General features: G+C 42.2%; 1 protein-coding gene across 1 annotated transcript in view; it reads left to right on the forward strand.

Annotated features, from left to right (window-relative positions):
• dchs2 (dachsous cadherin-related 2) overlaps positions 1-13,667 on the forward strand; it is a 177,558-nt gene that overhangs the window by 139,929 nt on the left and 23,962 nt on the right. Inside the window, exons 15-16 of the mRNA XM_070862278.1 lie at positions 462-673; positions 1,898-2,049. Of these exons, the coding sequence (XP_070718379.1) occupies positions 462-673; positions 1,898-2,049 (364 nt within the window). The remainder of the gene's footprint in view (positions 1-461; positions 674-1,897; positions 2,050-13,667) is intronic.

Raw genomic sequence — 13,667 nt, forward strand, 5'->3', positions numbered from 1 at the left:
GGCTCCAGCTAATGATGCAAGTGATCTGAAATTGACCCTTTTGAAATGGGCGAGCTGCTTCTGGCAGATTATGTAAGTGAGGCCTGAGGCAGAATTTTGAATGAGCCTCTGGCCTCCCAGTTGGGATGCAGGCCATGAACAATTTATACCCCAAGACCTCCACTCCAATTGTTAACCTGCCTCTCCTTTGCCTGTACACCGCCAGACCCACCTCACATCACAATCGCCACCAGCTGCAAAGGAAATAGAGGATATAGTTAAGGTCAAAGTTACTAAAGTCATTGTTCAGATCACAGTGCTTCAGAGTGCTCATCAGAAGGATGCAGTGATTTTCCTGAAACTTGTATTGAACTTTGTTGGAACAGCATAGGGGAAGACCTTTCTCTAGTAGTTGATCACAACTAAATGCTTTTTTTGTACATATACCTGAATGTGTTATGAACCTTTATTTCTCCTTTCAGGTGAGATTGTGGTAAAAGATTCTAAATTTCTGGATTATGAAGTCAGAACTAAGTTGCATTTGGTATTGTTGGCAGAAAATAGCCATCAGACAGCACACAGCAGGTTAACGATTATAATTGAAGATGTAAATGATAACCAACCACGTTTTGAACAAAATTATTATAGAACATCAATATGGGAGGGACAAACTCATAATACATATGTCACACAGGTAAGGCTTGTTTCATGATCATATATGACCAGTGAGAGTTTATGGAATAGTGGAAGGGATGCGCTATTCTTTGCAAATTTATGATAATATAGACAATTAAAAGACTAAATAGCAGGCCAATTTGACCAATCTTTCAATCGTGTTCAGATGTTTGCAAAGGAGTCTTGGATTAGAGGCTACAGAGATTGACCCAAATGTAAGCAGTTGAAATGAGAATGGCTGAATTAGAAATAGAAGTGAAAAGACTAGAAAATTTGCATGAGAATGCAAAGTTGCTTGAGTCCACAATAACATACATATACTCAAATGACACTACTGCAGAGATCTGGGCCCTGAATCTTCACAGAGGTTGTCCCGATCTCCTACTGTAAATTTTGGTGGGAGATCAGTGGAATCCAACCCCCCACTCGCCCTTTTCTTGGAAAAAAACCCATAGAAAATGGCCATTTACACCAGTTCTCTGAAGGTTCCACCAATCTCTCACCAAAGATACAGCAGGAGACTGGAAGAAACCCTGCGGAAAGTCAGATCCCTAGATTCTTGAGTCGATGGCGATGAAATAAGAAAATACAATTCAGAGACAGTAAAATATGGAAGATAAATGAACCATATTAATGATGGCAGCCGAGGAGTATTTTTCCAACTTCATACTGGTAATACTGGTCATTTTAACTTTCGGCGATTGTGTAAAACGAACGATATTGGATTAGCCGGCCATTATACACCTCTCCCAATTTTCAATTGGCAGATGTGTATAGCAGGTGGCCTATCCAGAATATTACTTTCAATTAAACTGCAAGGATGCAGATTGAAATTAGTGAAAGGTAATTTTAGGACTGATATCAAAAAGTTCATGCAAAGTGTGATTAACACAGGGAATGAACTGGCAGAAAAAGTAATGGAGGCGAAAACCCCGGAATCACTTTTAAAACAAAAAAACAATTAGGTGCAGCAATGGGAAGAATGTAATATCATTCTGGTTGGATGAATTACGATGGACCAAATGGCTTCCTCATCCATAAGTAGTGTGCTTTTGTACAATACACATTGGAACTGGAAATGCAAAACTTGTTATAATGAATATGTGTACATTAACAAATGCGGAATGGGAAAGTTTTTGGGTGCAATTTTTGACAATTGATTAAAAGTAGTCAATGTGAAGCTGATATCAATAGGCTAATCAAGCACTTGAATAAATCCTAAATGATTATGTACATTTAATAGGTTTTTGCCTCTGATGCTGACCATGGGCTTAATGGGCAAATTGAATATTCCATAATATCTGGAAACCAGAATGAAGCTTTCATTATTGATTCAATTCGAGGGATTCTTACAACTAATACTATTCTAGATCGAGAAGTCATTTCCTCTTACAGGTTTGTGTTTGTCCCTTGTGCAAAATATGTATATAATTAAAAGTCTTGCATCTAGAGGCTTGAAACCATAAATTTGAGCATCACACATTAAGGGAGTAATTTTCATTGTTTGGACGGTAAATGGAAATGAAAATTGGGTGGGTTCAAAAATGGATGGGTGATCCGCTCCACCAGTTTATCACCCAAACTGTGAAGGTAAAAATTACTCCTTGAATGTGCACATCACCCAGGTGCATGTGACATAAAAAAAATCATCCATCATCACTTTAATTATTGGCTTAAATCTGTTCTCCATGGCCTTTCCCCTCTCTATCTCTCATCTTTTTCAGCGTCAGATGTCTGCGCTCCTCAAATTCTGCCCTCTTGAACATTCCTCATTATAACTGCTCAACCATCGGTGGCCATGCCTTCAGCTTTCAGCTCTGGAACTCCCTCCCTAAATCTCTCAACCTCTCTTTCCTCCTTTAAGACGTTCCTTAAAACCTACCTCTTTAACCAAGCTTTTGGTCATCTGACTTAATTTCCTCTTTTGTGGCTCAGTGTCAAATTTATCTGTTTTGTCAAATATATCTGTTTTATCTTGTAACACTGCTGTGAATCGCTTTGGGACATTTTACTACGTTAAAGGTGCTATATAAATAAAAGTTGTTGTTGTTCTGATAGCCATGTTGATTTATTTAAATATCCAGACAGGTTTTAAAAAAAAAAGCTTCCACTATCAATTACGTAGTAATTACAGCACAGAAACAGGTCACTTTGCCCAACAGGTCCATGCTGGTGTATGTGGTCCACACAAGCCACCGCCATCAACATAACTACCTATTCCTTTCTCCCTCACGTGTTTATCTCGCTTCCCCTTAACTTAATCTATGCTAGTTGCCTCAACTACTCCTTGCAGTAGCGAGTTCCATATTATAATCACACTCTGGGTTTAAAAAAAAAATCATTCATGGGATGTGGGCGTCGCTGGCAAGGCCAGCATTTATTGACCATCCCTAATTGCCATTGAGAAGGCGATGGTGAGCCACCTTCTTCAACCACTGCAGTCCGTGTGGTGAAGGTACTCCCTCTGTGCTGTTAGGTAGGGGTTCCAGGATTTTGACCGAGCAATTATGAAGGAACGGCAATATATTTCCAAGTCAGGGTGGTGTGTGACTTTAAGGGGAACTTGCAGGTGCTGGTGTTCCTATGCGCCTGCTGCCCTTGTCCTTCTAGGTGGTAGAGGTCGCAGGTTTGGGAGGAGTTGTTGAAGAAGCCTTAGTGAGTTGGCACAGTGCATCTTCGAGATGGTACACATTGCAACCACGGTGGAGGGGGTGAATGTTTAAGGTGGTGGATGGGATGTCAATCAAGCAGGCTGCTTTGTCCTGGATGGTATCAAGCTTCTTAAGTGTTGTTGGAGCTGCACTCATCCAGGCAAGTGGAGAGTATTCTATCACACTCCTGACCTGTGCCTCGTGGATGATGGAAAGGCTTTGGGGAGTCAGGAGGTAAGACACTTGCCGCAGAATACCCAGCCTCTGACTTGCTCTTGTAGTCATAGTATTTATGTGGCTGGTCCAGTTAAGTTTCTGGTCAATGATGACCCCCCCCAGGATGTGGATGTTGGTGGGGAATTTGGTGATGGTAATGGCATTGAATGTTATGGGGAGCTGGTGAGACCCTCGCTTGTTGGAGATGGTTATGCCTGGCACATGTGTAGCACAAATGTTACTAGCCGCTTACCAGCCTAAGCCTGAAGTCACCCAGGTCCTGCTGCATGCAGGCATGGACTGCTTCCTCATCTGAGGAGTTGTGAATGGAACTGAACACTGTGCAATCATCAGTGAACATCCCCGCTTCTGACCTTATGATGGAGGGAAGGTCATTGATGAAGCAGCTGAAGATGGTTGGGCCTAGAACACTGTCCTGAGGAATTTCTGCAGCAATGTCCTGAGGCTGAGATGATTGTCCTCCATCAACTACAACCATCTTCCTTTGTGCTAAGTATGACTCCAACCTGTAGATAATTTTCCCCCGATTCCTGGCTTTTGTACTCTATGCCTCTATTTATAAAGCCCTCTATCATGCTTTATTAACTGCTTTGCTAACCTTTCCTACCAACTTCAAAGATTTGTACAAAAGCACCCCCAAGTTTCTCTCTTCTTGCATCCGTGTAAAATTGTACCGTTTAGTGTGTATGGTCTCTCCTCAATCTTCCTACCAAAATGTATCATCTCACACTTCTCTTTTCATCTGCTACACGTCTGCCCATTTCACCAGCCTGTCCATGTCCTCATGAAGTCTATTACTATCTTCCTCACTGTTTTCTACACTTCCAAGATTCGTGTCAGTGGCAAATTTCAAAATTGTGTCCTGTACTCCCAAGTCCAAGTCATTAATATATATCATAAACAGCAGTGGTCCTAGTACTGGACCTGTATACCTCCCTCCAGTCTGAAAAACAGCCATTCCCCACATTGTATCTATGCTGCTACTGCCCCTTTTATCCCATGAGCTTCAATTTTGCTAACAAGCCTAGTTTCTGGTACTTTATCAAATACCTTTTGAAAGTCCATATACACAATATCAAGTGCACTGCCCTCATCCACCCCCTCTGGTACCTCATCAAAAAACTTAATCAAGTTAGTTAAAGACGATTTGCCCTTAACAAATCTCTGCTAGCTCTCCTTTATTTGTCCATGCTTGTCCAAGTGGCTGTTAATTTTCTCCCAGATTATTGCTTCCAAAAGCTTCCCCACCACTGATAAACTTACTGACCTGTAATTGCCAGGTTTATCTTTCTCCCCTTTTTTGAACAAGGGTTTAACATTTGCAATCCTCCAGTTCTTTGACACCACCCCTGTACTTACATGATAAATATAGTTGGATATATGTATAGTCGACTCCGGGGGGACTGCCTAAGAAGGACATGATATATACCCACTAAACTCACCAGAAAAAGTTAGAGCTTGTCCATTTCAGTGTAAGTACATTTTTAACACTATGATGGGTCTTAATGACTGCCAAACAACCTTTCTGGCACTGAAAATTAACTTATAGAAGAGTGGCATCTCATTCCTTCAGATTTTAATTATTGTTGGAGATTGTAAAAAACTAAGAAAAATTTTAATAAAATGTTTTGGTTTTACTTTTTCTTTCCCTCCTTTTTATTTTGCTTTCTGTACTGATTTGACATTTACTTAATATTCTTACTGACACTTCCTTGTTCAGGGGGGAATTTTAACATGAAGGAGCAGATGGGTTCAGGGGCGGTTGGGGGATTGAAGTTGGGGAAAATGCGATCGCACTTAGAAACCGGCTCCAACGCGCCAACTTCCAGGTTTAACTATAGCACATTCAGCTGCGTGCACGTAACCCCCTCCGGAGAGGTGGGTTATTAATGTGAATATATAAGTCACAGAATTGCAGCGATATTTCAACTAACATTTAAATTTAATGCTGCGTGCATAGGTTTCCTGGGCTTCCTGAAACTTGGCATTGAAACCAAGACGAGAAGAGAACAGCAATTCATGTGGATCATAAAAAGTCAGGCATACAACTGCAATAAGAATATAAGAACTAGAAGCTGGAGTATGCCATTTGGCATTTCGAGCCTGCTCCGCCATTCTGCAAGATCATGGCTGATCATCTACCTCAACTCCACCTTCCCACACTATCTCCATATCCCATAATTCCTTTCGTTCCCAAAAATGTATCTACCTCTGTCTCAAATGTACTCAATGACTAAGCATCCACAGCTCTCTGGGGTGGAGAATTCCAAAGATTCACAACCCTTTGAGTGCAAACATTTCTCTTCCTCTCCGTCCTAAATGGCCAACCCTTTATTTTGATCCTGTGACCCCGTGTTCTAGATTCCTCAGCCAGGAAAAACATCTTCTCAGCATTAACACTGTCAAGGCGCCTTAAGACTTTTATATATTTCAATGAAATCACCCTAAATTCTTCTAAACTATAGGCCTAGTCTACTCAATCTTTCCTTCCTGGTCAACCTTCGTTGCACTCCCTCTAAGGCAAGTATGTATTTCCTTTGAGAAGGAGACCAGAACTGTACACAGTACTCCAGGTCTGGCCTCACCAATGCTCTGTGTAATTGTAGTAAGACTTCTTTACTCTTATACCTTAATTATTTTGTAACAAAAGCTAACATACCATTTGCTTTCCAAATTGCTTGCTGTACCTGCATGTTAACTTTCTGTGATTCATGTACAAGGACACCCAGGCCCCTCTGAATGCAAAAATTTCCCAGTCTCTCGCCACTCAAAAAATATTCTGCGTTTTTGTTTCTCCTACCAAAGTGGATAACTTCACACTTCCCTACATTGTATTCCATTTGCCATGTTCTTGTCCAATCAGTCAACCTGTCTATATCTTTCTGCAGCGTCTTTATGTCTCCTCACAGTTTACTTTCCCACCTAACCTTATATCATCAGCAAACTTGAATACTTTACACTCGGTCCCTACATCGAAGTCATCAATGTAGATTGTAAATAGCTGAGGCCCAAGCAATGATCCTTGCGGTACCCTGCTAGTTACAGCCTGCCAACCTGAAAACGTCCCATTTAACCCCAACCGTGGCTAACAAGAGAAGTTAAAGATAGTATTAGATCAAAAGAACAGGCTTATAACGTTGCCAAAAAGAGTAGTAAGCCTGAGGATTGGGAGGATTTTACAATTCAGCAATGGAAGACCAAGAAATTGATATGGAAAGAGAAAAAAGAATATGAGTAAATTAGCAAAAGACATAAAAACAGATTGTAAATGTTTCTATAAATGTAAATAGGAAGAGATTAGTGAAAGTAAATGTGCGCCCATTAAAGGCAGAGACAGGAGAAATTATAATGGCCGATGAGGAAATGGCAGGAACATTAAACAAATACTTTGTATCTGTCTTCACGGTAGAAGACACAAAAAACATTCCGAAAAAAATGGGGAACCAAGGGTCTATAGAAAATGAGGAACTTAAAGAAATCAGTATAAGTAAAGACATAGCACTGGAGAAATTAATGGAACTATGTGGGGACAAATTCCCTGGATCTGACGATCTGCATTCTACCTGTGCCACACGAGGTTATTACACAAAATTAGGAGTCATGAGATTGGGGGTAATATATTGCCATGGACCAACAGAGAGTAGGAATAAAAGGGCCTTTTTGGGATCACTTTTCCTGTGTGATTTTTGTGCCTTAAAGGAATGTATATTTGTTGTAAATAATGTATTCTTTAAATGCTAGCCATTTCTTGTCCACTATCATACCTTTTAAAGTAGTTTCCCAATCTACCTCAGCCAACTCGCCCCTCATACCGATGTAGTTTGCTTTGTTTAGGTTTAAGACCCTACTTTCCGACTTTACTAAATCGCTTTCAAACTCAAATGCTATCTCATTATGGTCACTCTTCCCTAAAGGTACCTTTACAACAAGGTTATTTATTAACCCTTTCTCATTGCACAATACTAGATCTAAACTAGCCTGTTCCCTGGTTGGTTCCTCTACATACTGATCTAGAAAACTATCTTGTATACATTCCATGAACTCGTCCTCTACACTATCACTGCAAATTTGGTTTGCCCAGTCTATATGTAGATTAAAATCTCCCATGATTACCGTATTACCCTTGTTACATGCGTCTCTAATTTCCTGATTTATATACTGCCCTACATTACAACTAAAAAATGTTTAGAAACCAGCAAAGGACAACTAAAAAAAATAATAGAGAGAAGATAGAGTATGAGAATAAACTAGCAAGAAATATAAAAACAGACAGTAAGAGTTTCTACAGGTATATAGAAAATAGGTGCAGGAGTAGGCTATTCGGCCATTCAATAAGATCATGGCTGATCATTCCCTCAGTATCCCTTTCCTGCTTTCTCTCCATAACCCTTGATCCCCTTAGCCGCAACGGCCATATCTAACTCCCTCTTGAATAAATCCAATGAACTGGCATCAACAATTCTCTGCAGCAGGTAATTTCACAGGTTAACAACTCTCTGAGTGAAGAAGTTTCTCCTCATCTCAGTCCTAAATGGCCTACCCATTATCCTAAGACTGTGTCCCCTGGTTCTGGATTTCCCCAACATGGGGAATATTGTACCCGCATCTAACCTGTCCCGTCCCGTCAGAATCTTAGATGTTTCTATGAGGTCCTCTCTCATCCTTCTAAACTCCAATGTATAAAGGCCCAGTTGATCCAGTCTCTCCTCATATATCAGTCCTGCCTTCCAGGAATCAGTCTGGTGAACCTTCGCTGCACTCCCTCAATAGCAACAACGTCCTTCCTCAGATTAGGAGACCAAAACGGAACACAATATTCCAGGTGAGGTCTCACCAAGGCCCTGTGCAACTGCAGTAAGACCTCCCTGCTCCTATACTCAAATCCCCTAGTTGTGAAGGCCAACATACCATTTGCCTTCTTCACCGCCTGCTGTACCTGCATGCCAACTTTCAATGACTGATGAACCATAACACCCAGGTCTCGTTGCACCTCCCCTTTTCCTAATCTGCCATTCACATAATATTCTGTCTTCGCATTTTTTCCCCAAAGTAGATAACCTCACATTTATCCACATTATACTGCATCTGCCATGCATTTGCCCACTCACCTAACCTGTCCAAGTCACCCTGCAGCTTCCTAGCGTCCCTCTCACAGCTCACACCGCCACCCAGTTTAGTGCCATCTGCAAACTTGGAGATATTACACTCAATTCCTTCATCTAAATCATTGATGTATATTCTAAAGAGCTGGGGTCCCAGCACTGAGCCCTGCGGCACCCCACTAGTCACTGCCTGCCATTCTGAAAAGGACTTATTTATCCCGACTCTTTGCTTCCTGTCTGCCAACCAGTTCTCTATCCACGTCAGTACATTAGCCCCAATACCATGTGCTTTGATTTTTCACACCAATCTCTTGTGTGGGACCTTGTCAAAAGCCTTTTGAACGTCCAAATACACCACATCCACTGGTTCTCCCTTGTCCACTCTACTAGTTACGTCCTCAAAAAATTTCAGAAGATTTGTCAAGCATAAATCCATGCTGACTTGGACTGATCCTGTCACTGCTTTCCAAATGCGCTGCTATTTCATCCTTAATAATTGATTCCAACATTTTCCCCACTACTGATGTCAGGCTAACCGGTCTATAATTACCTGCTTTCTCTCTCCCTTCCTTTTTTAAAAAGTGGTGTTACATTAGCTACCCTCCAGTCCATAGGAACTGATCCAGAGTCGATAGACTGTTGGAAAATGATCACCAGTGCATCCGCAATTTCTAGGGCCACTTCCTTAAATACTCTGGGATGCAGACTATCAGGCCCCAGGGATTTATCGGCCTTCAATCCCATCAATTTCCCTAACACAATTTCCCACCTAATAAAGATATCCTTCAGTTTCTCCTTCTCACTAGACCCTCGGTCCCCTCGTACTTCCGGAAGGTTATTTGTGCCTTCCTTCGTGAAGACAGAACCAAAGTATTTGTTCAATTGGTCTGCCATTTTTTTGTTCCCCATTATAATTTCACCTGAATCAGACTGAAAGGGATCTACGTTTGTCTTTACTAATCTTTTTCTCTTCACATATCTATAGAAGCTTTTACAGTCAGTTTTTATGTTCCCGGCAAGCTGCTTCTCGTACTCTATTTTCCTCCTCTTAATTAAATCCTTTGTTCTACTCTGCTGGATTCTAAATTTCTCCCAATCCTCAGGTTTGTTGCTTTTTATGGCAAATTTGTATGCTTCTTTCTTGGATTTAACACTATCCTTAATTTCCCTTGTTAGCCACGGTTGAGCCACCTTCCCCGTTTTATTTTTACTCCAGGCAGGGATGTACAATTGTTGAAGTTCATCCATGTGATCTTTACATGTTTGCCATTGTCTATCCACCGTCAACCCTTTAAGGATCATTTGCCAGTCTATTCTAGCCAATTTATGCCTCAAACCATCGAAGTTACCTTTCCTTAAGTTCAGGACCCTAGTTTCTGAATTAACTGTGTCACTCTCCATCTTAATAAAGAATTCTATCATGTTATGGTCACCCTTCCCCAAGGGGCCTCGCACAACAAGATTGCTAATTAGTCCTTTCTCATTACACATCACCCAGTCTAGGATGGCCAGCTCCCTATTGGTTCCTCGACATCTTGGTGTAGAAAACCATCCCTAATACACTCCAGGAAATCCTCCTCCACCGCATTGCTACCAGTTTGGTTAGCCCAATCAGTATGTAGATTAAAGTCACCCATGATAACTGCTGTACCTTTATTGCATGTACCTAATTTCTTGTTTGATGCTGTCCCCAACATTACTACTACTGTTTGGTGGTCTGTACACAACTCCCACTAGCATTTTCTGCCCCTTGGTATTCCGTAGCTCCACCCATACCAAGCTAATGCCCTTTCTTACTATTGCATTAATTTCCTCTTTAACCAGCAATGCCACCCCACCTCCTTTTCCGTTCTGTCTATCCTTCCTAAATGTTGAATACCCCTGGATGTTGAGTTCCCAGCCTTGTTCACCCTGGAGCCATGTCTCCGTGTTGTCAATTACATCATACCAGTTAACTGCTATCTGCGCAGTTAATTCGTCCACCTTATTCCGAATACTCCTCGCATTGAGGCACAGACCCATCAGGCTTGTCTTTCTAACACATTTTGCTCTTTTAGAATTTTGGTGTAATGTGGCCCTTTTTGCTTTTTGCCTTAGGTTTCTCTGCCCTCCACCTTTACTTTTCTTCTTTCTATCTGTTGCTTCTGCCCCCATTCTACTTCCCTCTGTCTCCCTGCATAGGTTCCCATCCCCCTGCCATATTAATTTAACTCCTCCCCAACAGCACTGGCAAACACTCCCCCTAGGACATTGGTTCTGGTCCTGCCCAGGTGCAGACCATCCGGTTTGTACTGGTCCCACCTTCCCCAGATCCGGTTCCAATGTACCAGGAATTTGAATCCCTCCCTTCTGCACCACTCCTGAAACCACGTATTCATCTGAGCTATCCTGCGATTCCTACTCTGACTGGCATGTGATACTGGTAGCAATCCTGAGATGACTACTTTTGAGGTCCTACTTTTTAATTTAGCTCCTAGCTCCCTAAATTCGTCTTGTAGGACTTCATCCTGTTTTTTACCTATATCGTTGGTACCAATATGCACCACAACAACTGGCTGTTCACCCTCCCTTTTCAGAATGCCCTGCACCCGCTCCGAGACATCCTTGACCCTTGCACCAGGGAAGCAACATACCATCCTAGAGTCTCAGTTGCGGCTGCAGAAACGTCTATCTATTCCCCTTACAATTGAATCCCCTATCAGTATAGCTCTCCCACTCTTTTCCCTGCCCTCCTGTGCAGCAGAGCCACCCTCGGTCCCATGAATTTGGCTGCTGCTGCCTTCCCCTGATGAGTCATCCCCCTCAACAGTACCCAACAGTATCTGTTTTGCAGGGGAATGACCGCAAGGGACCCCTGCACTACTTTCCTTGCACTGCTCTTCCTGTTGGTCATCCATTCCCTATCTGGCTGTGTACCCTTTACCTGCGGTAAGACCAAGTCACTAAACATGCTATTCATGTCATTCTCAGCATCGTGGATGCTCCAGAGTTCATCCACCCACAGCTCCAGGGCCGCAACGCGGTCCATCAAGAGCTGCAGGCAGATGCACTTCCCGCACACGTAGTCGTCACGGACACCGGAAACGTCCCTGACTTCCCACATCTTCCCGATCTGTCCTGCCATGACTTCGCCCTTAAATTGGCAACAGCAATGCTAAATATTATTTACTGATATAGAAAAGAAAAAGAAAAACTACTTAGCAATCACTTACCCCCTTGGCTGTGACGTCACCTTTCGATTTCTTTCTCCTTTTCTGCCTTCTCTCCCCACTGCAGCTGCACCAGCTGGCCTTTATAGGCATGACCAACGTCCCGAACTCCTGCTTCTCCGACTGCAGCTGGGCCTTTATAGGCCTCACCAATGTCCCGAACTCCTGCCTCTCATCTGCCGCTGAGCCTTTATAGGCCTCACCAACGCCCCGAACTCCTGCCTCTCAGACTATAAAAAGGAAGAGAGTAGCTAAAGTAAACGTTGGTCTCTTAGAGGATGAGAGTGGGGAATTACTGGGAAACAGGAAAATGGCGGAGACTTTGAACAAATATTTTGTATTGGTCTTCACAGTAGAAGACACTAAAAGCATTCCAATAATAGATAATCAAAATGGCTATAGGGAGGGGGTTACTTAAAACAATCACTATCACTAGAGGAAAAAATACTCAGTAAAATAAAGGGACTAAAGGTGGACAAGTCCCCTGGACCTGATGGCCTGCATCATCGGGTCTTAAATGAAGTGGCTGCAGAGATAGTGGATGCATTGATTGCAATCAACCAAAATTCCCTGATTCTGGGACGGTCCCAGCGGATTGGAAAATTGCAAATTGTTTAAGAAAGAAGGGAGACAGAATGCAGGAAACTATAGACCAGTTAGCCTAACACCTGCCATTGGGAAAATGCTGGAGTCCGATATTAAGGAAATAGTAGCAGGACATTTAGAAAATCATAATACAGTCAAGCAGAGTCAGCATGGGTTTATGAAAAGGGAAATCATGTTTGACAAATTTGCTGGAGTTCTTTTGAGGATGTAATGAAGAGGGCGGATAAAGGGGAACCAGTAGTGTATTTGGATTTCCAGAAGGCATTCGATAAGGTGCCACAAAAAAGGTTACTGCACAAGATAAGAGCTCACAGGGTTGGGGGTAATATATTAGCATGGATAGAGGATTGGCTAACTAACAGAAAACAGAATTGGGAAAATTGGATCATTTTCAGGTTGGCAAACTGTAACTAGTGGGGTGCCACAGGGATCAGTGCTGGGGCCTCAACTATTTACAATCTATATTCATGACTTGGATGATGGAACAGAATGTAATGTAGCTAAATTTGCTGATGATACAAAGATAGGAGGAAAAGAAAGTTGTGAAGAGGACACAAAGAATCTGCAAAGGGATATAGATAGGCTAAGTGACTGGGCAAAAATTTGGCAGATGGAGTATAATGTGGGAAAATGTGAGGTTATCCACTTTGATAGGAAAATAAAAAAGCTAATTATTATTTAAATGAAGAGAGATTACAAAATGCTGCGGTACAGAGCGATCTGGGGGTCCTTGTACATGAAACACAAAACGTTAGCATGTAGGTACCGCAAGTAATTAGGAATGTTGGCCTTTATTGCAAGGGGGATAGAGTATAAAAGTAGGTAAGTCCTGCTACAACTGTACTGGACATTGGTGAGACCACACCTGGAATACTGCATACAGTTTTGGTCTCCTTACTTAAGGAGGGATATACTTGCATTGGAGACAGTTCAGAGAAGGTTCACCAGGTTGATTGCTGAGATGAAGGGGTTGTCTTATGGAGAAAGGTTGGGCCTATACGCATTGGAGTTTAGAAGAATGAGAGGTGATCTTATTGAAACATATAAGATTATGAGGGGGCTTGACAGGATAGATGCAGAGAGGATGTTTCGCCTCGTGGGGGTATCTAGAACTAAGGGGCATAGTTTCAAAATAAAGGGGTCGCCCATTTAAAATGGAGATGAGGAGGAATTTCTTCTGAGGGTCGGGAATCTTTGGAATTCTCTAC

The sequence above is a fragment of the Pristiophorus japonicus genome, chromosome 2 (assembly GCF_044704955.1).
Source record: "Pristiophorus japonicus isolate sPriJap1 chromosome 2, sPriJap1.hap1, whole genome shotgun sequence".
Classification (NCBI taxonomy): Eukaryota; Metazoa; Chordata; class Chondrichthyes; family Pristiophoridae; genus Pristiophorus; species Pristiophorus japonicus.